The sequence below is a fragment of the Sorex araneus genome, chromosome 2 (assembly GCF_027595985.1).
Source record: "Sorex araneus isolate mSorAra2 chromosome 2, mSorAra2.pri, whole genome shotgun sequence".
In the NCBI taxonomy this organism is placed as follows: domain Eukaryota; kingdom Metazoa; phylum Chordata; class Mammalia; order Eulipotyphla; family Soricidae; genus Sorex; species Sorex araneus.
In genome coordinates, this window is record NC_073303.1 from 299,159,613 (window position 1) to 299,186,344 (window position 26,732).

At 39.5% G+C, this 26,732-nt stretch overlaps 1 protein-coding gene across 1 annotated transcript in view; it reads right to left on the bottom strand.

Moving 5' to 3' along the window:
- Positions 1–37: 37 nt before the first annotated feature.
- The window catches only part of PIK3CA (phosphatidylinositol-4,5-bisphosphate 3-kinase catalytic subunit alpha), an 88,315-nt gene continuing 61,620 nt past the window's right edge, over positions 38–26,732 (bottom strand). Inside the window, exons 12-21 of the mRNA XM_055126132.1 lie at positions 24,538–24,702; positions 22,910–23,013; positions 20,604–20,775; positions 17,918–18,024; positions 17,313–17,434; positions 15,559–15,637; positions 7,916–8,086; positions 6,302–6,419; positions 6,043–6,194; positions 38–4,494 (exon numbers count right to left, since the gene is read on the bottom strand). Coding sequence (XP_054982107.1) covers positions 4,224–4,494; positions 6,043–6,194; positions 6,302–6,419; positions 7,916–8,086; positions 15,559–15,637; positions 17,313–17,434; positions 17,918–18,024; positions 20,604–20,775; positions 22,910–23,013; positions 24,538–24,702 — 1,461 coding nt within the window. The 3' untranslated portion in view covers positions 38–4,223. The remainder of the gene's footprint in view (positions 4,495–6,042; positions 6,195–6,301; positions 6,420–7,915; positions 8,087–15,558; positions 15,638–17,312; positions 17,435–17,917; positions 18,025–20,603; positions 20,776–22,909; positions 23,014–24,537; positions 24,703–26,732) is intronic.

Sequence of the window (26,732 nt, forward strand, 5' to 3'; positions counted from 1 at the left end):
GTGCTCTGGAGATGTCTGAAATATCAAGAGCCTGAAGTCGTGAACTCTGTTTATTATTTTTTCTTCCTTCTGAGGTAGAGTTTCAAAACCAGTTTTATTGAGACCATAGTTATTTTGAGCTCAACCCACCACCTTTTCAGAAAGGAAAAATGACTTCTAAAAGATAAAAAAGGCTTCTCAAGCCATGGCACATAAGATATAATGACAATTTTTTAATATGATAATTTAAAAAGTGGTTTGTGTTTATAGTTTTAAAAACAGCCCAGCTGTATTATTCTTTGTCACCAAGAATTATTCTTTGAGGATCTTGTCAGTGTTGAATACAATGGAATACGATCGTGCAGCCTTCACAATCCCGTCCTTGACGAAGAGTTCAATTTCCTGTCCAGTATACTCGCACGACTCCGCCTTCTCTCAGACAGTACTCGTCTAGGCAGGTGATGTGAAGAAAGCGGTTCATTCAACCAACTCCCACTACTTCTGGTTCTTTCCTCCACAGTTCCCTCGTCTCAAAAACATCTGAAGTATGAAAGTTGTCTTTAAATTAGTAGAAGCACCACAATCCATTAAGACCACATATGGCCTTTAAAACTATTTCAGTAATGTCTGAAGACATAAAAATATCATTGTTCAAAGGTGGATTCTGAACATGGGGGTCCAGCCCAAGAGACCGCAATTGGTGCAGACACAAAAACATGGAACTTAAGAACACTCAGAAAAAGTTCACCTGCTAGCTCCGAAATAATGCTGAAAATGAAATATCAACGAGTTGGCAAATAGGGGTTATTAACCAGAATCTGAATGAAATGAATTTACATGATCATTAAGAAATGTACACTGTGAGATTTCCAGGGTGCCTTTAAAATAGGTAGGCTATTTATAATTTGTTAATAATGCCAAATCACAGTTTTTGATGGGGAAAAAATTACAGGTGGACCGTGTTTTACTTAAGCGAAAATCAATAACTCATTTAAAATAAAATCTGAAAGGGTATATACAAATCATTATTTCCTGATATTAAGAACTAGACTTTACACAAAATACTTTATCAGCAGCTGTGTTCATCAAAAAACCAATAGTCATAGTTTCACAGTTGAAAAAGTTACACATTAAAATATTTTACAATTCATTGTATTATATTCACCAGGTTCCCACTTCCTTTTAAAGGCCTTATAATATAAAGCTAATTAGAAGGGAAAACCTCAAAGTTGATTCCTTGGACACTACATTTACAGAGGACACTAACAACCACAAAAAGCTTAGGTTCTATTGTAAAATAGCGACCAAATTCCATTCATTTTTAAAAAACCCAATTAAAAACATCTTTTAAAAAAGATGAAATTCCACAATATAATGAACAGATTTCAAACTAACAGCAGTCTAAAAATCTTCAAAATAAACAATTTCATATATTTTAGAATATGATAAAAAAGTTAAAGCATGATTTTCAAACAGTTGATAATTTCCTGCTAAAAAGTGTTCAAAGTTAGGTTTTAGTTTTTTCTATACCTGCTTCCCCCTCCCCCCCTTCAAGACAGCTACTGAAGGAAAAATTTCTCAAGTGACCAGATACAAATGTCACAAGCCAACAGTCAGTTATACCACATTCAGTGATAAGCATGGTAGGTTATTGAAACTGACCAACCCATCGAAATTGATCTGTTATTAAAGTACCTTGAAGCCTCACAGTGGTTATAGAAACACTAACCTGAAATCCAGCCTAGTTTACCTGATATAGCACTTAATCCAAGTTCTGGTTGTTTGCCTTCTAATCAGTGCAGAGCCTCACCCAAACCCCCAACCCCCCGCCCCTTATTTTTAATGTTACCTGCTTAAAATTTGCGTGGATCTATTTAAAATTCGCTATTAGATCACTGAATCTTTGAAATTTGAATTTCTTCAGTTTGGTTGTTGTAACTCTTGAAAATAAAAATGGTTAAAAATAAGTCATGTGGCTTATGTTTCATGGTGGAGGGGTCCCAGGTGGAGAGATGGGGACAACTATGTGCACTGATGTGAAAAATAAAAAAATTGCAAGAATTTTGTGAACGAAGCTCAAGGCTTTTTTGGCACTCAGATAAACATACCACAGTTCTCTGTAACATTTTCATTTTCCACCACTAATGGATTTGTACCATTTCACTGAGTTTTCCTGTAGTCAATCCCTGATATGGAAAGGATTGGGATGTTACTAACTGAATATATCTAAAGATTAAAATACTATGATGTTTTAATAAGTTATGAAACTTCTATATCTGCACAATAATTTTTCTGGTTTTCTATTTAAGATGGAGTTTAAACTCTTTGTAACTACTCCAAGACACTTTATACATAAAGATCCCCTAGTCTTCAAATTTTTTCTTGTTGGCAATATTATATGCATGCTTTAAAGAAGTACCTAAATCTCCAATGCTTATTCCCTTTAAGGGTTCTAAAATAGCCAAGTATTAAGAGTATTTGAGTTAGAGTCCCCTGTTCATTAATTCAAGACTTCTACTATAGGTAATTGATTTCATAAATAAATATTTTTTAAGTGATTCTGTTTTACTAGAGTATACCATGTACACATTTTTTAAAAAAAAAAATAAAGTTGTATTCCAATGATATATCTAATCTAGAAAACTGTCAGTAAATTATTGCACTTTTTCTGGTGTGGCACCTGGACATTTGCTAAACCTATTTCCTAGGATATTAATCATTTATTTTAAATACTGAGTAAAATATCAGAATGAATGACTAGCGTTAGATCCTACATCTTGGGATGTATCCTGTGCTCTAAGGTGATTTAAGAGAGGTGGAGCCCTGACCACTTGGAAATGGACTTGGTCTTAAGGTGGCTTAAAGGTCCTACTTTTATACTGAATTGTTGGATAAATAGCCTAACAGGTCTAAAGTTCACTGTTTCTATAAAGTATTATCCATGAGCAAACCTCGGTAGAGGGTTTAAGCAATCGGGAAGATATTCTAAAGTGTTAATTTTGGTACCTAATTTCATATGATTGCGTCATCTCAAGTATAAAAGAGGATGGAAAATGGAGGATTTCTGTGAAAACATAAACAAAAGGAAAGAAGATGAACTTGTTCTCCTTAAATAGTTACACACTAGATACTGGTATAATGGGACAGTGCCCGAGCCTCCCCCACAGACCAAGAGAAAGGTTGACCATGCTGCTATGAACGTAAAAAGTTTTGGGGTGCAAAACAATGCTTGACTATGGGGCAGATCATGGAAATAAAGAATATATATTAATGATAGTTTCTATAATATAAATAGCCTTTAATAAAAAAAATAATCTTTTTAATAACATTAATACTCATTTCTATTTTCTGGAAAACATGCATGAAAAATGTATTCGATTGCAAAAGGAGAGAAAAAAAATCAACCTATGGTGAATACTGTACAATTCAGGAGCAAGAACTATTCCTGCTCATTCTTTCTCTAAGAGGATTATTTTATTTTGTGAGAGCCCAGAATTTCCCTGGGAAATAAGAATCAGATTCTTGTAAATACTGTCTAGAACCCTGCCCACCCCACCCGCCCCAAATACCACATCATAACAGGTCTCATTTGTGACTGCTTCCAAAAGTTTGCAGATAAGACCCCAAATCATTAAAAGGTTTGATTTATTAAAAAGAAAGTCTCTGGTGAAATCTTGAGTCCCTTCTACCGCAAGCACTTTTCTTCATTAAACAAGGAGTCAAAAAACCCACTTCAAACTATAAACTGAACAGCAATGGAAAAATACGTCAATTTTCATTATTTTCCAATCTTACTGTAATTTAACATCAAACTCCAGTTCACTTGGATCTAATGCAGTGGTAGACTGTTATGTCCACATTTTGAAACAGAACACTTGCAAAAAAGAGAACATCATTCTTTTTCCTCTCCACCATTTCTATATATTTTGGGGATTTTTTTGTTTTGTTTTTTAAAAAAAAGATACAAACAATCTTCAAAGTTTACCTTTTTGGACTTAAGGCATAACATGAAATTGCGCATTATTCTAAAGCTTAATTTTGAAATGAACTAGTTTAGTGCTATCAAACCCTGTTTGCGTTTACATTATTTAAATTATATAGTATTTTATTTCTGTTCTTGCTGTAAATTCTAATGCTGTTCATGGATTGTGCAATTCCTATGCAATCAGTCTTTGTCTGCTGACAGTTATTAACAGTGCAGTATAGAATCCAGATACCGAGCTTTCTGTTTCTCAGTTATCACTTCAGTTCAAAGCATGCTGCTTAATTGTGTGGAAGATCCAATCCATTTTTGTTGTCCAGCCACCATGATGTGCATCATTCATTTGTTTCATGAAATATTCCAAAGCCTCTTGTTCAGTTTTATCTAATGCTAGAGTCTTTCGAATATATGCAATATCATCAAAAGACTGGAGTTCTGGCATTCCAGAGCCAAGCATCATTGAGAAAAGATTTATGAAGAGATTAGCATGCTGCCGAATAGCAAGGTAAGCCTTGTAACACATCTCCTGAAACCTACAAGTAATAAGAACAGTTTGGTCAGTTAGGTGCAGATGGTGTTACTACTAACTTCAGGGCTTTGCTCAGACAGCTCATTCGACAGGCCTTTTCGAACAAACAAATGTTCTTAAAAATAGCATTCTTCTCCTCACTTCTCTCACCAACACTTTCAATTCCTCTACCCCACACTAGAAAGGACATCATCAGAGTTAATGAGGATTGTGTTTACTGCCTTCATGACCAGCACCAGGCCTGGACATTAGAAGTTAAATACAGATTAGGGGTTGCAGCAATTGTATAGAGGACAGGGGGTTTGTCTTGCATGTACCAATCCAGGTTCGATCCCCAGCACCCCAGATGGTCCCCCAAGCCTGCCAGGAGTGGTCCCTGAATGCAGAGTCAGAAGTAAGCCCTGCTGGCCCAAAAACCAAATGAAAACCAAAACAGATTATTAAATGAAAATTGGCCTTTTCAGCAGGGCTTCTGAAACTACGAATCAAGAACACATTCGGAGTCATGTAACTGCTTTTGGCAGAAAAAATAGACAACAGTAAAAGGTTTTGAGTGCAGAGTGACAAAAATTAATCCAGAAATCACACATGTAATATATTTGAGGGGAGCCCTGGAGGTTCTTAAACTTTTCCCACCCGTAACCCCTTTCACTCCTGAGAAACGCAACACAGGCAAACACTGCCAGAAATTACTTGGATTCATCATGGGGTTGGTTTTCAATTTACTTTTGGTTATTGCATGTTCAGAAATCTCTTGCTGCTGTGAAATTTCCCTAATCACCCCAGTCAGTTACTTGACTCTATGACCAACAGTTGAGAAGCTAGGTTTCAGGGTATGTGCTCGGGCTGCAACTGAGGAAAATATATGTGGAAGCTTAAAAAGGGTTTTGAGAAGTACTTTAAAGTTTGAGGCAATAAAGACAAAACCTTAGGTGGTAAGAAAAATTATGAAAAAAATTGGTAATTTTAGACAATCTCCACTCTGGAGTCACCTGCATCTCAGCCCAGGGGACGTGATTCCTCTTCCTTTATGGGGATCTCTCTCGAGCTCTCTCTATTTCTCGTGCTCTCTCTCTTTCTCTCTGCTCTTCCCGCCCTCCCCCCTTACTGGACCTCTTCACCCTTTGTTTCTACTCTCTCCTTCAGGAACCTCAGTTCTGTCAGAAGCAGCACGTTCTTTGTAGGCCTTAACTAATAAACTGCACTGGTTTTCCTTTCCATTTTCTTCATGGCATACACAATAAACCTTAAAATGCTAAAAGGAGCTGGAGAAAAAGCTTAATCGGTACACACATGGACAGGCTGAGTTCACACCCCAGAATTGCAACTCTCCCCCAGCCCCACCCCCACACCACTCGGAGTGGCTCCAGGTCCACAGGGCACACTTGGGTGTGGGCCTCATTCAATAAAATTAAAACACTCAATTTATGCTAAAATGTTACTATAACATCTAAAAAAAAAAGTCACTATAACATCTATTATTCTTATTTGCTTGAAAAAGATCAATTGTTTTTGGTAAATTTATTTTTAACTTTTGCTTTCTTGGGCTTACCTCTCAAATTCTCTTGTCTTTGTACATTCTTGAGCTCCTTTACTAATTACGATCAAGAAATCTTGTGTCAAGACAAATGGCACACGTTCTCGTTTATAACCAAATTTTTTCTTTTTGTGATCCAAAAAGTGTCCGAAATCGATATGAAACAGCTTTTAAAAATAAGAAATTTTGTTATAGTTTGAAAGCAGCAGAAATGCAATATCTGAATTTACAAACTGAAGAGTGCCAAAACATTGTAGAAAAAGAAAATCATTACTTGTCCATCATCTTTGACCATGATGTTACTATTGTGACGATCTCCAATTCCCAAAATAAAGGTGGCGACACAGTATCCCGCACAGGAGCGTGTAAATAGGTCAATAGCTGCATCATATCTACAAAAAAGAAATAAATACCTCATGAGTGTATTATGAAAAATAGATAGCCTACGAACGGAAAAGATGGTCCAAGTTCATATTTTCACAATGAAGACGATTATTAACACGAGGGGGAAGCAATTATGTCGAAGATCTGAGAAATTTCCACATTCTTATGTTTCAAAGGGTTTCCAAAGAAATTTCTAGGTATTCTCTAATAAACGCTCTAATAAAATGTTTAAATGAAACATTTTGTTAATTAGCTTTTTGTGGTTAGTTTCTTCTTTTCTTTTGCTTTTATGGGTCGCAGCTGGCAATGCTCAGGGGTTACTCCAAGCTCTACACTCAGGAATTACTCCTGGTGGTGCTTGGGGGGCAATATGGAATGAAGGCGGTTCCAGGTCAGCCACATGCAGGGCAAATAAATGCTCTACCCGCAGTACTATCACTCCAGCCTAGCGGTGAACTTTTTTCTAATCATTTTAATAATAATTTGAAAGTCAAATTTTGAATGTTCAATATTAATTTCTTTTAAAAAAGCGGTAAAAAAAATCACATTTCTTGAAATGGCTGCAAAGACTACCACTAAAAAGTAATTGCGATTATTTAAGCATAATACTCTCAAATATTACACTCAAATGTTATACGCTTTCCACACGTCTGGACGAGCCTCATGCATGAAGGGACCAGCAGAGGAACCCAGGTGTCCGGGAACTGAGGCTGAGATCTCCAAGCCTGCTCGGATTGGGACTGAGCCTTCTCCATCCAGACCCCCCATTTTCCAGGAACTTGGCAGCCACACCCACAAACTGCCCCCCCGGCAGCGTGTAATCCCACCAACGACCAACATCCAGAGACTGTAAGACCAAGCTCCCGGAAGCATATAGCCTTGAGACTTCTAACAGCCTTGTTCTCTTCCTTGGAGAACCTGACAAGCTACCAAGAGTCTATTGCCCACATGGGAGAGCCTTGCAAGTTCCCTGTGGCGTATTCATATCCTAAATGCTATAAAGGATATATACATACCTCTCGGAGAGCCCGGCAAGCTACCGAGAGTATCCCGCCCGTACGGCAGAGCCTGGCAAGCTACATATTCATATTGCCAGAAACAGTAACGATAGGTCTCATTCCCCTGACCCTGAAAGAGCCTCCAATCGTTGGGAAAGACTAGTAAGGAGAGGCTGCTAAAATCTTGGGGATGCGTGTAATAGAGGTTACTGGTGCCTGCTCGAGTAAATCGACAAACAATAGGATGACAGTGATACAGTGATACCCTCACCCCGCCACCAGCACCCCAAGCAAGTACATCTTCTGCTGGCTTAATGCAAAGAAATAGAAACAATCATTAAAAGTCTTGTCTAAACAAACAAACAAACAAAAAACTGACAATAAAAGCATTCTGCCAACGTTGCACAATAACAATAGAGGAGTGTGGAATAAAAGTTCTGGCTATGAGAGCCAAACCTCAAAATAAAAACTGCCATTAACACCAGAAGGGAGGAGCATGCACTTACATTTCCCCTTTGTTCTTGTCCTTGAGCCACTGGTGCAGCGTGTGGCTGTTGAACTGCAGCGCTCCTTTCAGGCCACCTTTGCACTGGATTTGCATAATAGTGTGAGAATTTCTCACCACCTCGATCAGTCCCACACAGTCTCCAATTGACAGACAACCATAGGGTAGCATTCTGAGGAGGAGCAAGACATTTGCAATGAGTTCAATGATGGAATTTTAAAGTGGCTAATATTTTAATAGGCGAGTAGAGGAATATGCAAATTTGGCAAATGTAACCTTCACTCCCTAGTTCAATTTTAATGTTATTATAGTAAGACAAACATTTCTAAAACAATCTTCAAATTACCTATCATTTATTATGAACTTCAACTGAGAAAGCATTTAACTGTACACTAAAAATGCATTAGGAAAATTACTATGCCAATTAAAGTTTCACAAACTTTCATGACATGAAAAAATATGGATGGATTTAGGGTGGGGAGATGGCTCAAGTGACAGAGGATGTGTCAAACACATGTGAGGTCCTGTGTTTGATCCCGGGGAGCCCAGGTTCTCTTGACCACCACCAGGTTTGGTAGCCTGAGCACTGACAGGCCCGAGCAACCCACCTGTCGGGTTTATAGACCCTGGCCAGCTGCAGGGAGAGGGCGCTGGGCACTGTGAGCAACGAGGGGATAGCTACTTCAGACAGAAAGAAATACGGACGACACAGGACAGAGAGGTGGGATTGAGGGTAAGGCGTTTGCCTCGATGTGGTAACCCAAGTGTGATCCTGTCAGTACAAATAGTGCCCTGTGCACCGCTGGGAATGCCCCTCCCCCCAGTATATGGAAGAATTTAAAGCTATTAAATTGACATCTAAATAATATCTGATGCAGTAGTTCTCAGATTTTTGTGTTGGAGGATTTTAAAGAACCTGAACTTATGTGGTCCCATCTACTGATGTTAGAAATTAAAACGAAGTAAAATTTTAAATGGGCTGGAGTGATAGCACAGCAATAGGGCATTTGCCTTGCACATGACAGACCCAAATTCTATTCCTCTGCCCCTCTCGGAGAGCCCAGCAAGCTACTGAGAGTATCTTGCCCGCAAGGCAGAGCCTGGCAAGCAACCCGTGGTGTATTCGATATGCCAAAAACAATAACAAGTCTCAAGATGGAGACGTTACTGGTGCCCATTCAAGCAAATCGATGAGCAACGGGATGACAGTAACAGTGACAGTGAAAATTTTACATAGAAATTCATTTAAAAACAATAAACTACTACATACTTACCGAACATCTTTTTTTTTGTGTGTGAACAGAATACATTTTTGTTTAGTGTTTTGTTTGGGGTTATACCTAGCAATATTCAGGGGTTACTCCTGGCTCTGTGCTCAATAATTACTCCTAATGGTGCCTAGGAGACCATATGGGATGCTGTGGATTGAAAGTGGGTCAGCTACGTGCAAGGCAAACACCCTATCCATTGTGCTATTGCTCTGGCCCCAGAATGAATTTTTATTTTTACTGACTATTCGTGAAATAGACCATTACAAAGCTGTTAACTGTTGGGTTTCAGTCACACGATGACCCAACACCCATCCCTCCATCGGGGCACATTTCCTACCACCCCCACAAAGTGACAATGAGACAGCCTTGCCTCTATGGCAGGCACTGATCTTCTTACTTTCTCTCTCCTTCTGTGCACTATGATTTGCAATACAGGCACCAAGAGGTCATCATGTTTGTTCAGCGTGTTCAGTATTTTTATGGGGAAGGTAGGGCTGGAGTAGAATTTTTAACTGGATGGCAGCTTTGGGGTGTGGATATGACTGGCTTCTGGGAGTACAGGGAGGTGGGGGGCGGTAGACCATTCTGACCCTGAGAAAGTCTGGAGACTGTCACCAAACCCGCATACCCGAATTTTCAGCAGATTCTATCTCGGTGAGGTCTGTCCCAAGATGGCAGAGTCCAGCCGGGAGCAAGCGGCTGCCGGAGGCTCTGCCTGGGCGGGCACAAGACTGACGCGCTCTGCTCCGACTTACCCTCGGCTACTCAGCCTTGCTCGGGTACGAGATTCACTGCGGCTTTTGATCTCTTTTGAGATTTATGGGTCTCTGAAGTAAGGCCGACCCAGAGGTGGTTTGTGGATGTGGCTCCCACATACCTGTCTGGCTGTTTAATTTCTTGGGAAACTTAGTCACGAGTTGTTGGGGTCTGGCCAGAGGCACAGCGGCAATTTGGGGGGATCAGGAAGCCTAAGGGCACCATCAGGCTGCTGATGTACTCACCCCGCAGGTACGGGCAGACCTGCTGGTGGGAACGCATCCCATAATGTAACATCTTTTATGAAACAAGCAAAGAAACTTAGTATTTTTAAGAACCTGTGAGAAGAGCAACACTTTCTCACTAAGATTTTTAAAAAATGTCTAGTTAATAATTCTTGGTTGGTTCCTCATGTATGCTTCTGTATTCACTCTAATACAATGTTTTACCTGAAGCCTTGCACAGATGTATAGAGATATACAGATAAAGACATATGTAGTAGTCTTATATAAGTGCATTTTTTGTTGATACTATATCAAAAGCAGATGAGATAATTTCAGATTTTCCATATGAAATCTGAAAAAAGCTGTATCAATAAACAGGGGTGGCCAGGAGGACTGGTCAATGGCTGGAATCTACCACCAGTATGTGAGGGGCAGAAGGTAGGTAAGACAGAGAAGGGACCATTATGACAGTAATAGTTGAAAATTATCACGATGGGTAAGAATTGAGTATTGAAAGCAGGTAAAAGAATATACATGATAACCTATCAGCATGTATATTGCAAGCCACAATGCCCAAAATGGGGGGGAGGGGAGAGAGAGAGAGAGAAGAGAGAGAGAGAGAGAGAGAGAGAGAGAGAGAGAGAGAGAGAGAGAGAGAGAGAGAGAGAAGAGAGAGAGAGAGAGAGGGGGGGGGAGGGAACAAGAAAGGTACCTGCCATAGTGACAGTCATTGGGGGTGTGGTGGATGGAGTTGGGGGTAGTAGGAGGGGAACGGGGGACATTGGTGGTGGGAAACGTACACTGGTGGAAGGGCGGGTGTTGGAACACTGTATGAGTGAAACCCAATCATGAACAGCTTTGTAATGGGCTATCTCACAGTGATTCAAAATTTTTTCTTAAAAAATAAGCTGTATTCATTTAAGAAACTAACACCTAAGGACAGTAGAGATAAGGGTCAGGAGGATCGCTTACGGCTTGCAAGTCGGTCTCATGTGCTGGGGGGAAAGGTAGCTGGGACAGAGAGAGGAATACCAGGGAAATTACGGTTGGAGCGATCGCTCGGGATAGTAGCTGTGTGCTCAAAATAGACTATGGGCCAAACATGATGGTTGCTCGATACCTGTATTGCAAACCATAACACCCAAAAGGGCAGAGAGAGTAAGAGGGAATGTGCCTGCCACAGAGGCAGGGGGTGGGAAGGGGTGTGGGTGGCAGGAGGGATGCTGAGAACATTGGTGGTGGGGAATGGGCACTGGTGGAGGGACGGGGACTTGAACACTGTTCGACTGAAACGCAATCATGAAAGTTTGTAAGTCTGTAACTGTATCTCACTGTGATTCATTAAAATAATTTTTAAAAATTGCTATAATTTAATTTATTATAAGTAAATCAGATTAAAATGCATAAAATATAAATGTACATTCATAATTATCACTAAGAATTAAACACCCTGCAATCCCCCAATTAATAATGAGATCTTGCCAGTTAAACAAACTTTTCACAGTTTTTTGTTGAAGTCCATCTTCGACTAAATGGAACTTGAACCCATACGTGACTTTATAATCTTCTGCTCTGGAGACAAATTCATATTGCTGATTTTCAAGAGCTGTTTGGCCAAATATATCTATTTCTAAATAATCAGGCCCTTCTTATTTATTTTTTTTTTGATAGTATTGGGTCACAACCGAAGTGCAAGGGGCTTCTTCAGGCTCTTTGTTGGAATCCGGCTTTGGCAGTGCTCAGAAGACCGTGTGGTGCAGGGACTAACACAGGCCTCCTGCATGGAGGGCGTCTGCTCAGCCCACAGTGCTCTCTCCTGGGCCACAGCCAGAGCTTTTCTATTATTTACTCCATTGACGTAAAAGCAGTATTTCATTTGAAAAAAAAAAAAAGGCAGCTAGTTCAGCTCACAACTTAAGTAACCCACAAATGCTTCCTGGACTCAGCCAACACATGCAGACGGGCTTCATGGCTCTTCTTATTCATCACATAAATATTAGAAAGGACATGTGGTTGAGGGTAGAGATGCAGGATTTAATGAGATAACAGCAACATAAGAACACTTAATATCTCAATTCATATTAGAACCATAGTATAATTTTTTTCTTTGCTCTGTTTTAGAAACTATTGTTCTTTTTTTCTTAAATTCCTAAAAGAGTAATGGGCCTTTAACTTTCAAATAATTTATTATTTTATTATTTATTATTTTCAAATAATTTCATTTAATTACCCTATCTTTATGAATCGTATGGAGTCAACCCTTACTTTTAAGTTTTTGGGCCACACCTGGAGCCACTTCTGTCTCTGTGCTCAGGAGCCGATCATGGCAGTGCTCAGGGGGGCATGCAGTGTCTGGGAAAGAACCTGTCCCCCACCCCCCACCACGGGCAAAACTAGGGCCTCATCAATAGGGCTCTCTCTCTGGCCTATCCACTCCTCTAATACTAACCATCAAATCCAAATGGCTTATCACAGTTTTTACGCTTGTAAACACCCTGAAGCACTTGACACAAAAAATGATGAGACCTTGGAGCTGTGAGGTGCTTGCTCTGATCCCCTACCCTTGGGGACATTTCTCTTAGGGAATTGTTTTTTTCTATTGTTTACCTTCTGCAACCTCCTCAGAAAGCTCTCAAGGTTGTACTCCTCCTGTTCATTAATTTGCAATTAAGTTTTGTAACTATTGAATATGCTCATTGTTCTATATGCAGAAGTGCCACACAGTTCTATGAGGCAAGTAAATAAAAAGAAACAAACAGCCAAGTACGGGCTGGAGAGATAGTACATCAGGGAAGGTGATTGCTTTGCACATAGCCAACTCGGGTTTGAACCCCGGTACCCCACTGGTCCCGGCCACCTGGCCAGGAGTGATCCTTGAGTGCAGAACCAGGAGTAAGCCCTCAGCACAGTTAGGTATGGTCGCAAAGAAAAACACAACAAAACAAACAACATACATACAAACATCCCTGAGCAGTAATTATAATAAATCTGAATCTGTTCTGCCACATGTAAATAAAAATGTGATATCCCTGAAATTTACTTATTTAAAATTAAAATTTAAAATTGGCTTATGTTGAAAAGTATTCAGAAAATTTTAAGACTGAAACATTTCCTAAGAATCAAATTACTTTTTCATAATTTAGCTTAATTTTAGGTGCCTTTTTTCTCAGTGTAACTATCAGAGTATACAATCTTTTTCACCCCTGTCTAGTTCTTTCTTCTGTTTCATACTCTACTCACTGGCAGGTGGTTGGACCAGTGGTATGAAGATATCTGATGACACAGAAACTATAGCGAGCAAGAAAAATGGATTTGTATAATAGCAACTGCTTTAGTACTAATGTTAAAAGCAACAGGGATTAAGTAGAGAATAAGGAAAATCTAAAATTGATGACAATCTGCACCTCAGAAGATTACTTAACATGGCCACTTTCCTTCTTTGCAATAAAGGGGGATTTACTATTATGTCACCACGACATTTTCCATAGCCGCTGCTCTTGACCTAAAACTTCATGGACCCCTTGGCTGCTCCTCTGCCCAATCACATACACAGGCTTTTAGGGCAGTTGGTCTTTGCCTGAATAACTGTTTTGTTCTTGGTCACACCTGATGGTGCCTAGGGCTCACTCCAGGCTCTGCACTCTGGGGACTAAACCTGGACTGGCCACATGCAACCTTACCCACTGTATGATTCCTCCACACCCCTCACCCACAACAACTCTTGATTAGCACAAAGACAAGAGAAGAAATAACTCTCAGAAGCAAAAATGACCAAGAGGATGAAACCTGACACACACAAAAAAATTGAAGATATTATTGGTGATGCTGATGGTGGAAGATTTGGGCTTAAAATAGCTGATGGTGGAAGGTTTGGGCTTAAAACAGAATGGCACAGATATGAAGAGCATTTCTTTGAGGTTAAGAGGATTTAAAAAGTTTAGCACTGTTATGTAGCACTGTTGTCCGTCCCATTGTTCATCAATTTGCTCAAGTGGGCACCAGTAACGTCTCCATTGTGAGACTTGTTACTGTTTTTGGCATACTGAATACACCACGGGTAGCTTGCCAGGCTCTGCCATGCGGGCAGGATACTCTCGGTGGTAGCTTGCCAGGTTCTCCGAGAGGGACGGAGGAATTGAACCAGGGTCAGCTTTGTGCAAGGCAAACGCCCTACCCACTGTGCTATCGCTCCAGTCCTTACGAAGTTTAAAATTAAAATATATATATATTACAAAAATTTATTTTAATTAAGATCTGAATTAAAATGGCCTTTTGTGCCTCCTATGTCTTATTCTGATAGTGACACTGGAAATGCAAAGTTTTTACAAGCTTATCAGAGACAGTTCTTCTCTAGCCAAAACTCACTAGTTATGGATGAACCAAGAGCCGCGGCACGAGAAGCAGAGCCTCCCGCCTACTGACTGTGATCCTGAGGTCTCCTAGCCCATTTTGGCACCAGAGCAGATTCTTGCAGCCATGCATTTTGACTGTGAACTGGACTACAGCCTCGTGCAGCCCGGGGAGGGATTTTTTTCCCTCTCCACCCCATTTTTCTGGGCGAAAATGGCGGCAGCGGCAGCAGCCATGCGGTGAGAGCCACCCTCTAAGACCCCTACACCAGGAGGTAGGACTTTCTTTAGTGACGTAGGCTGTAGGTGATCCTGGGAGGGGAGGTGTTCCTGGCGCGCCTTCCGCCCAGAGATGAACCAAGAGCCGCGGCACGAGAAGCAGAGCCTCCCGCCTACTGACTGTGATCCTGAGGTCTCCTAACCCATTTTGGCACCAGAGCAGATTCTTGCAGCCATGCATTTTGACTGTGAACTGAGCTAAAATATTAGAAACCCAAGACTGCGCGGCCGCAATAGCGGCCGCGCGGACTCAAAGTCTTCACCTTTACCAAGGAAGAGAAATTATTAGATGATGCTTATTCAGCAGGCCTGATTGTTGGGGAAAATTTCCAATCAACAATAGTGAGTTCTGTATGGAAATATGAAATGTACTCAATATATAGAGAGAATAATGGGAATATCATCAGCTACTTAGATGGGGGGAGGTGTGGGAGGGGGGTATATTGGGGTTCTTGGTGGTGGAACGAGTGCACTGGTGAAGGGATGGTGGTTTAATCAGTATTTGACTGTGACTTTAACCTGAAAGCTTTGTATTTTTTTTGTTTTCACGGTGGTTCAATAAAATATTTCTTTAAAAAACAAAACAAAAAAAAACTCACTAGTTATATGCTAAGCCAAGGAAAAAAGGGAAAATGAAAGTTAACAAATTAACTAGTGCTAATTAGTCCACATATGTCTTTTTAGATGCCTATATGTATTATAACTAAGTAAAGGTGACTTTTCCGGACACCTTTCAATATTCATGTTGCCTTTTTGATTACTTACCGAAGATCAAGACCTTGATTTTGCCATATATTTTCCATAATGCGAATAATCTGAAGTGTCAGCATATCTTGTCGTAAATCTGAAATTCAAATAACATACACCACCTCTTATTACCACAGTGAAATTTGGAAAAATTGTGTCACCCATAATTTTCAAATGGAAGATAAACAAAGCCAAATAGTTTCTTTAATGTAATTGGTAAGGAAGCAATATGCTGAATTTAAAAATCCACATCTAAATATGTAAGTAACTTTATAAATACATTTGTAGAAATACAAAGGATAAGTTAGTACTGTACCTATTTTCCATAATTTTAAATCATAATATCTACATACGCGGGTAAGGAATAAAAGTTAGGGAACTTCTAACAGTTCACTTAAAATTTCTCTCATATTTGTGAAAGTGATTCATTCATTCATTCATTCAAAACTGTAAATTTGAATTCTTATCTTTACCTGGTCTAAGACATGTAGTATGATAATTTCTCATGATCAAAGATAGTTTCTAGTCAACCATACCATAAAATTCAATAAATTTCATGAGTCATTCAATACTTTATTACTGAAGTATTGATATTATATTAATAGGTAATTGTAAGGCTTTGTATTACATGGTTTTTCCCAGTTGTAGGCTAATGTAAATAGTCTGAGCATATTTAAAGCAGATTAGATGAGGTGCTGAAGGTACAGTAGGAAGGGGACTTGTCTTTCATGCAGCTGATCTGCATTCAATCCATGACACCCATATGGCCCCTCTAAACCAGAAGTATTCCCTGAGCCCTGAGGCAGGAGTCAGCTCTGAGCACTTGCTAGATGTGGCCCCAAAACAACAATAACAATAATAATGATAACAATGTAGATTAGATTAAGCTAGGATGTTTGGTGGGTCAGGTGCATTAATTCCATTTTTCAACTTAGAACTTCAATTTAAGACGGGCTGAAAACAGGCTTATTTAACCTAACTGAAGAAAGATCTGGCCTTCTTTTTCTGAGTCCTTCGAAAGTTGAATATTTATATGAAAAAACACTGGAATTCATAGAATTCAGTGCTAAAATGTCATTTCCCAATAGAAATCCATTAACGATCACCCCACCACCACACCACTCTCTCCTACGACCTCTGCTGCTTCTTCAAGCTAGAGGACTCACGTGTAAGGGGTGGGGGGCAAGGGCACACAGCAGTGATCGGGGCTTACTACTTGCTCTGTGCCCGGAGATCACTCCTGGCAGTGCTTGGCAGGCCTTTTGCAGTGCCAAGTGCCAGGATTTGAAGCAGGGTCGGCCATGGCGAGGCAAGAGTCATCCCCCTTCTACTATCTCTTGGTGCCAGTCAGAACTTTCTTACATGGTTCCTTAGCAGACTCTGTTGCAAGGTTTCAATTATTTCAGTAATTGTTTAACATATCCCTTTTCTCTGCTAGATCATGAGCTCTAAGAAGGCGCAGACACTCTTTTGTTTCTTCTTACAGTAACAGGAACTAGCTCATCAAATATCGAGAGAATGAGTAAACACTCACAGAGCTGAACAATGGTAATTAGAAACTTATTTTAGATCTTCTGAGTCTAATTACTATTCAATTTCTTTCCAATACTCATATATCATACTCTAAAAGTTAAGACATTTGTTTGTTGTATCTTTATCATTTCTGTATTTCGTAAATGGCTTTTGATAGTCTTCATGGCTTATAAATAGCCTGTGTGTATAAAAAGAGAGTTAAATTCATGCATCATAAATCCATTAATACTCTTTCTTACCATCCCCATTTTTAAAGATGATCTCATTGTTCTGAAAGAGTAACTCTGACATGATGTCTGGATTCTCCCAATTCAACCAGAGTGGCCTTTTTGCAGAGGACATAATTCGACACTCTTCGAGCCTTTAAAACAGTTGAAAACTTTACTAGGCACCTTGGCTTTGCTACCCTAGTCTCCCTCAAACTTACACTGACATACTTAGAGTATAATTTAACTACTACAAATTTCCAAATGTTCTCTTCAATATTATTTATGAATTCATTCTTAAGTACAAAGAGAAGTATTAAGCGTAATTTTTAGCAACATTTTTCAGTAACTAGAGAGATATGGCACTTGTTTTGCAGTTACTACATTCCATTTCTTTTATTACTGTACCAGAAATTCTAGCCATGCAAAAAACTCTGAAGTAATAAAATGTTATTCTGAAAAAAGGTGCAGATCTGAACGTGAAAAAAATTTCTTAGTACTTTGTTTTGCATGGTAGGAGAACTGGAGAAGTTAAGAACATATAACTGCACATTCTAAGCTATATAATGGAAATGCTAACTTTCTGCAAGATTTTATACAGAAAGCATACTTGTTTAAATACACCAGAAAAAACTTACCTGAGATTTCCTAGTTGATGAGCGGGGTTTAGAGGAGAGAGAAAGCCCTGGAGGGCATCCATGAAATCTGGCCGCCTCATTTGCTCAACTAAAAACTTCATCTGTACCTGATAAGTAAACATAATTGTGATTAGAAAATGATTTTACAAAAGCTAAACCCAACTGCTAATCTTTTAACACTGGGGTTTCAACATTGGATAGTCTTTGGACCCACAGGTTGACTGGGCTGCTTCCTCGTCAGAAGGGCTTCTGCAATCAAGCAGCCCCGTCTGGGCAAAGAGGGGCACGAGTGCCAGTCCTGTGCACTTTCCTGTGAGAGGAACTCGTAACACTAGCAGCCAGTGTCTCGGCTCAAGAGCTGGCTTGGTCAATGGTGGCCTGCAGGTCAGCTGCCAGTTTTGTAAAATGAACTGTGCTGGAATACAGCCACACCCCTTCATTTCGATATTGGTACCTTCAGAATAACACAGCGGTACTGAGAATTGACAACAGCAACTGCATGTCTTGAAAACTCTTAAAATAGTTTCTACCTGATCTTTTCAGAAAACACTTCTCACCCTTGTGTCAGGGTGATGAAAATATCATGCCCTCTTAGCTTAATCTTACTTTCAAGATTTTTGTAGAACAAAAAAATCATATTCAATCTTCTGTTGGGTAAAAGAATTATAACAAGGCTAAAAAAAATAGTTGGGAAAAACATTTCTTGCACTGAGGCTAAATTACAGTCCAGTTTTAGCAGACAGCTTGAAAGAAACATCCTTTTGAATCAGTTCAAGCCAAAGCTTCATTGCTAAACTATCACACAGTTAACAGTCCTGTTATTTTCAGAAAATCCCAGTATATTAAAAACAGAAAATGAGAGTAGGAAAAAAATAAAGTCAGGAACTAGTAGTTCATAACAAATTAATTTTTATGCTTGAATTTTAGAAAAAAATTGTATGTGTGTGTTGTGAGAGGGGGAGTTGCACACTTGGCAGTACCCAGGGACCACGAGGTGTCAGGGATTGAAGTGGGATTCCTGCATGCAAAGCAGGAACTTCTGTGCTATCTTCCCATCGTAATAACAAGTTTTCATTTTCTTTCTTATTATGTATTAGTGATTAGTACAATGGCTGCTGACTAAAGCAATTCTTGTTCATGTAACAGGCATTTTTAATCACTATATTCCTAAAGTACAGTGCTTCCTACTTGTTATTATTGCTATGTTAAAACACAAAAACCAAAAAAACCCCACAAAAACAAAAACACAAAAACCACAGTAAATTACTTTTGTTCTTGTGACGACAATTTCAGTTGACTATTACATTTCAGTTAAGGCTGTAGTGATCTGAGTATTGCAATTCATGTTCCTAATAATTTTGCTGTAACAGAGCCAATCTCTATCATGAAAACTCTAGCTTAGAGAAAAATGTCTGCATTTACAAACTTAACAGATAACTATTTTTTATCTTACTTATAACAAATTTTATTCCCCACTGAAGTCTAGTTCTTCTTGTTCACAATTCCAGTATCAGAAACAATATAATTACCCTCTAGTAACCTGATGGAACAACTTGCCACACACTGTGACATTTAAACTGACACAGGAGTTTTCTTTGGACGTCTTTTTAAAGTAAATACGAATAAAGCCACCGGAATATTTATTCTTTACTGTCGATTTACCTTGTTCTTTTCTCAGGGAATTATTAACAAACGTACTTTCCGCTTCTATTTCACGAGAGATGAAAATAACTTCAATTTTCACTGCAGGATGTGGCAGACTGACCAAAGGCCAGAGTAGGAAAGGGCCATTCAAACCCTTTCCATTCCGTATGCTTCACACATTGTACTGCACTGTGCACAACTTACTACACAACTAAGTCCATTAATTATATGAATAAAAACTTTGAGGGGGCTTTGGGTCACACCTGGCAGTGCTCAAGGGCTGCTCCACCTTTGTGCCTGGGGGTTGCTCCAGGTGGGACTTGGGGCACCATGTAGTGAGAATGAACCCAGGCTGGCAGTATGCAAGGCAAGCACCTTAGCCTTTACACTGAGTGCATTTTAAACTTAGAAATGTAAAAACTAATTTATTTTCCCCTCATTTTCAGGACATCTACTTGAAGATAATAAAGTATACAAAATAAGGGAAAAAAACTTATTAAAAAAATTGGGGGTGGGGCCGGAGGGATAGTATAGTGGGTGAAGTGCTTGCCTTGCATGCAGCCAACCCAGATTCAATCCCCAGAATCCCATATGGTTCTCTGAGTACCATCAGGACTGATTCCTGAGTGCAGAGCCAGGAATAATCCCTAAGCATCGCCAGATGTGGCCCAAAAGGGCGAAAGAAAAAAACCAAAACTGGGGACTAGCTATATAAAAGAGAAAGGAAGGGAAAGAAGAAAGGAATTAACATTTATTGGATATTTTGCTATGCAAGAACTAGGACAGGCGCTTTATATATTTCATGTGACTTAATCTTCGAACAAATCCACAGAAAAAATTCTTATTCTTTTTTTACAAACAAGGAAAATAAATTCAAGAGATAAATAATGTATCTAATGATGTAAGAAGCAGTGGAAGTTAAACTTCATCGCAAATCCCGATCTACTTGACTCTGAGGCATTTGTGTTTATGCACAGGAACTGTAAACATGCCCGTCTCACTGCTCCAGAAAGGGTCTTGAGAAAAAATCAGAGTCACGTACCTTTTGTGTTTCATCCTTCTTCTCTTGCTTGAGGATGTCCGTTAAATTGATAAGCTTTTCCATAGCCTCCACTTGCCTATTCAGGTGCTTTAAATACATGCCACATGCACGACAATAGGACTCCAAAAGCAGCCCGAAGCGCTGGCTCACTGTCTTATTGTGCATCTCAGATCTAAAAGAATAGTTAAGATTTTTTAAGAAACATATATATAAATATTTATATACACATAAAAATGTAAACGAGCACATTAAACATCCACACATTTAAAAATATATTCTTCTGAATCTAATAAATGTTAAATTTACCACTTAGAAGTAAGACAACCAAGAGTTTTAGGTTGATCCTGAAAAATCTACTACATTTTAGGTTAATTTCAATTACTTTTTATATAGTAATTTTGCACATGTACAAACATGATAAAAAGGAAATTAGTGACAAAAACATAGTACAGAAGAGTTCAGTGAACATAATTTCACTTTTGTGCCATATATCCCTTTCCTGAACTGTCTGTAAAATTTTAAACCTAGCTTCTATATTTCATTTATTTGACATTAAAAAAAATAACAACATGAATATGATTCTAACTTTAAAATCTGTTCAACGTTTATGCTGCTAACTTTGAGTGTAATGTCCTACTCTGCAAAGAACTTTTATTCTCTGCTTTCTAATAAAAAACTTGGGATTTGTCATTAGTATTTTGAATTTCAAGGTATTGCTTGTCCATTTTTTGATTTTTAATATTCACATATATAGTGAAACCAAGAACACATTCTTTTCTCATAAAAAAATTTTACTTTAATCAAAGCAGAATCAAAATCTTAAAAAATATTTCCATTCTTGGGGGTATGGTGCTGTTAGAAGGTAAACCTGTACCTGTGGGGTGAGTGCATCAGCAGCCTGATGATGCCTTCAGACTTCCAGATACCCCAAAATTGCTGCTGTGCCTTTGGCCAGACCCAAACAACTTGGAGCCAAGTTTACCGAAAAATTAAACTGCCAAAAGTTAGGTATGTGGGAGACACACCCACAAACCACCTCTGGCTCCGCTATATAAGCTCATTTATTGGCCTTATTTCAGAGACCCATAAATCTCAAAAGAGATCAAAAGATGCAGTTAGGCCCTGTAGTGCAGAGGTCAGCGGGAACCCATGACTGAGAGCCCCAAGCTCGCTTGGATCAGGACTTGGTCTCCCCCCCAGGTCCTCAGTTTTCCAGGAGCTTGGCAGTCACACTAACAAACTGCCCCTGGCGCGTGTAATCTCATCAGTGGCCAAAGCCCAGACACTATAAACTAAAGCTCCCGGAAGAGAGCGCTACAGAATGCCCTGCTGCTGTGCCAGGCTGTCTTCACCGGGACACATTGGAGGGGGGTGGGTTGAGTTTCCCTCCCAAGAAGAACCCTGGTAGCCAAAATCCTCCAGAACCCTACTGCCGCCATGCCTAAGGCCACTCTCCACACACTTAACGAGCCTCACCCAAAATGGGATGATCCTCCAGAGAGTGGACCGGCAGTAAAACCCAGGTATGTGGGAACCCATGAATGAAATCTCCAAGCCTGCTTGGATCAGGAATGGGCCTCCTCCCCCAGATCCCCAGTTTTCCTGTAGCCTGGCAGTCACACTACAAACTTCCCCTGGTGCCATGTAATCTCATCAATGGCCAAGGCCCAGAGACTATAAACTAAAGCTCCCAGAAGAGAGCACTGCAGAATGCCCTGACCCCACACTAGGCTGTCTTCACTGGGGCACTTTGAAGGGGGGGCGGGTTGCGTTTCCCTCCCTGCCCCAAGCAGAACCCCAGCAGCCAAAATCTCCAGAACCTAAGAGGGGGGAATACTGGGGATTTTGATGGTGGAAACTGTGCACTGGTGAAGGGATGAGTGTTTGATGATTATAAGACTGAAGCTCAAACATGAAAGCTTTGTAGCTGTATCTCACAGTGAATCAAAAACAAAGGGGGGAAAATAATAATAAAATAATAAAATTAAGTTAACATCCCAAATAGAATTAAAAAAAGTAATGTGGAGTTCATGCCCAATTCAATCAGCTTAATCAATGGCTGAATAAATAGCAGTACTCCTACGTTATTTAAAAAAAAAAAATTCCATTCTTACTCCTGTTTAAATTCAGTTTTGAATTTTAATTCTTATTTAATGATAAAAAGAAAAAGTTGAGGGCAAACTCGTCACTAGTATAGTATGCTTTCAGTATGTAAACCTCTAAATATTGAGTAATACATATTTACAAGTCTACTGAAAAATAAAACAATATGCAAAGAATTTTAATAGGAAAATAATTTGACTTACTTTAAATGCCAAAAGAAAAAGTGGCCAATCCTTTGATTAGTCAATGCTTTCTTGAGTAAAAATCTCACAAGCAGGTTGTCCAAATATTGTTCATATTTTAGGACCTATGTATTAAAAACAAACAGAAAATAACTCTACATTAGTTTTTATATGATTAGATTAAAAAACATTTTTAGTGTATTTTGACAGCTTCTTTATTGTTTAGGCATTAAACTAAACTATTAATACTCTCAATTTTTTTTTTCTTTTTTGCTTTTTGGGTCATACTTGGCAATACTCAGGGATTACTCCAAGCTCTGGACTCAGGAATTACTCCTAGTGGTGCTCGGGTGACCATATGAAATGCCTGGGATTGAACCCAGTCAGACACGTAAAAGGCAAATGCCCTACCTGCCCTACTCCACCACAGTCTAATATCCTCTATCTATCTATCTATCTATCTATCTATCTATCTATCTATCTATCTATCTATCTATCTATCTATTTTTGGGTCATCTAAATATCTATCTATCTATTTTTGGGTCACACCCGGTGATGCACAGGGGTTACTCCAGGCTCATGCACTTAGGAATTACTCCTGGTGGGGGACCATATGGGGTGCTGGAAATTGAACCTGGGTCAGCCTTGTGCAAGGCAAACACCCTACTCGCTGTGCTATTGCTCCAGCCCACCTACTATCCTTTGTTCCTAAGTCAACTCTTCCAAGTTCTGCTGTTAGACTGTTAAGTCAGTTGTCAAATTAAGGAGTTTGTTTTTGTCTTACATTATGATTAAGGTGCTATGGTTTACAATACTGTTAACGACAGTTTCATGCATCTATCATTCCAACACCACACCAGCACCTGAATACTCATCTCCCTGGACCAATGTCCCAAAGCCTCCTCCTTTCCTCCTTGGGGACGACAGTGCTACAGTGTTTCTGGGCCACACCAAGCAGTGCTCAGAGGACCTTATGTGGTGCCTGGGATCAAACCCATATATGTAAAGAGCATTTTGTTTAAAAAATTTCTTTTCGTTTAAATCATATAAGAAAGTTAACAGTTACAGAGTTACAATGTTATTCATGATTGAGTTTCAAGTGTACAATATTTCTACACCAATGCCTTCACTAGACCCCATTTCCCTTCACCTATGTCCCCGTTTTCTCTCCTGTCCCTGGTCCTGCCACCATGGCAGGCACTCTTTTTCTTTTTCTTTCCCCACCCAGTACCCTGCCTTTCAGGCACTCTGGTTTACAATACTATTACTTATGGGCTATCATGCAGGTCTCTTTACCTCCTTAAAGCACATTTTAAAGAAGAAAGTAGATGCCACTTTGAGGAATGCTGATTAGTTTTATTATTTTTGAGTTCTGGAGCTGCACTTGGCTGTGCTCAGGACTTATTTCTGACTGCTGAGGCAGCACTCCTGATGGTGCTCAGGGGACAGTATGTGCACCAGGGTCAAACTGTGGCCCACCACATTCAAGGTAGGTGCCTTACCCTCTTGTACTATACCTCTCTAGCCCCAGTAAAACTGATTTAAAAAAAAATATATATATATACATATAAAGCCTGTTACTGCAAGTAAGTTTTGGAAATAGTATATTTTCAAAATGCCATATTATTTTTCTACTTTCTGTTACTTACCTGTACAAGCTGAATTAAGTACTGAGAAAGTTTGTCATCTGTTAGGTATTTTTCCAAACATCGAACAGCAAAACCTCGAACCATAGGATCTGGGTAATTGCAATCCAAGAGCTCCATAGCCTGTTCAGGTTTGATCGGAGGCCAATCTTTAACCAGGCAGTACATCTGCATACAAGAGACAATCTTGCTTAGATGTCAGAGATAAAAAGCAAGATTCAGAGAAGATTTGTCTTCATCTTTTACTTTAAAATCAATTAAGATATTGTTCCATATGAATTTCAGGAGTGTTCTGTCTATTTCTTTGAAAAATGTCAAGGGTATCCTGATAATGACCGCATTGAAATTGTATAGTGCTTTGGGCGGTATTGCCATTTTGATAATGTTAACTCTCCCTAACCATGAGCAGGGGATGTGTCTCCATTTCCCAGTGTCCTCTTTTAGTTCTTTTTTTTTTGCTTTTTGCGTCACACCCAGCGATGCACAGGGGTTACTCCTGTGCATTAGAAGATAAGTGGCATCAACTTCCCCAACTTCAAACTCTACTACAAAGCAGTAGTAATTAAAACAGCATGGTATTGGGCTAGAAACAGACCTGCAGATCAACGGAACATATTTGAATATCCTGTCACAGACCCCCAAATATATGGCCACTTAATCTTTGACAAAGGAGCAAGAAATGTGAAGTGGAACAAGGAAAGCCTCTTCAACAAGTGGTGCTGGGAAAACTGGATAGCTACCTGCAAAAAAATGAACTCTGACCTCTGTCTAATGAAGGCACAAAATCAGATCAAAGTGGATTAAAGATCTCAGTATCAGACATGAATTTATAAGGTACATAGAGGAAAATGTAGGCAGGACTCTCCATGACATTGAAGCTAAAAGCATCTTTAAAGATAAAACAGCACTGACCATGCAAGTGGAAACAAACATAAACAAATGGGACTACATCAAACTAAGAAACTTCTGCACTTCAAAAGAAACTGGGCAAAATACAGAAAGAGCCCACAGAATGGGAAAGAATATTTACCCGATACCCATGTGAAAAGGGATTAATATCCAGGATATACAAGACACTAGTAGAATTGTATAAGAAAAAACCTCCAGCCCCACCAGAAAATGGGGAGTAGAAATAAACAGAAGTTTCCTCAAAAATAAAAATACAAATTGGCCAAAAGGCACATGAAAAAAATGCTCCACATTGCTAGTCATCAGGGAGATACAAATCAAAACAACAATGAGATATCACCTCACACCACAGAGACTGGCACACATTCAAAAGTACAAAAGCAACCAGTGCTGGCGTGGATGTGGGGGAAAAGGGACGCTCTTTCACTGTTTGTGGGAATGCCGACTGGTCCAACCTTTCTGGAAAACAATATTGACAGTCCTTCAAAAACTAGACATTGAGCTCCCATATGACCCCACAATACCACTTCTGGGAATATATCCCAAAGATGCAAAAAAGCACAGTAGAAATGACATCTGTATCTATATGTTCATTGTAGCACTGTTCACAATAGCCAAAATCTGGAAACAACCCAAGTGCCCTAGAACAGATGACTGGTTAAAGAAACTGTGGTACATCTACACAATGGAATACTATGCAGCTGTTAGGAGAGATGAAGTCATGAAATTTGCTTATAAATGGATAGACACAGGAAGAGTATCGTGCTAAGTGAAATGATTCAGAAAGAGAGGGACAGACATAGAAGGACTGCACTCATTTGTGGAGTATAGAATAACATCACATGAGGCTGACACTCAAGGACAGTAGATACACGGGACAGGAGGACTGCCCCATAGCTGGAAGACTGCTTCATGAGCGGAGGGGAGGAATCAGTCAGGATGGGAGATGTGTGCCAAAAGTAGATAATGGACCAAACATGATGACCTCTCAGTGTCTGTGTTACAAATCATAATGCCCAAAAGTAGAGAGAGAGTATGGGGAATATTGTCTGCCATGGAGGCAGGGGGAGGGTGGGAAAGGGGGGTATACTGGGGATATTGGTGGTGGGGAATGTGCACTGGTGGAGGGATTGGTGTTTGATCATTGTGTGACTGTAACCCAAACACAAAAGCTTATAACTATCTCACGGTGATTCAATAAAATTAAAGAAATAAATAAATAAAATAAAATCAGTTAAGATAAAAGCCCACTTTATAAATTCAGTGCTAAAAGTATGCACCTCTAAATT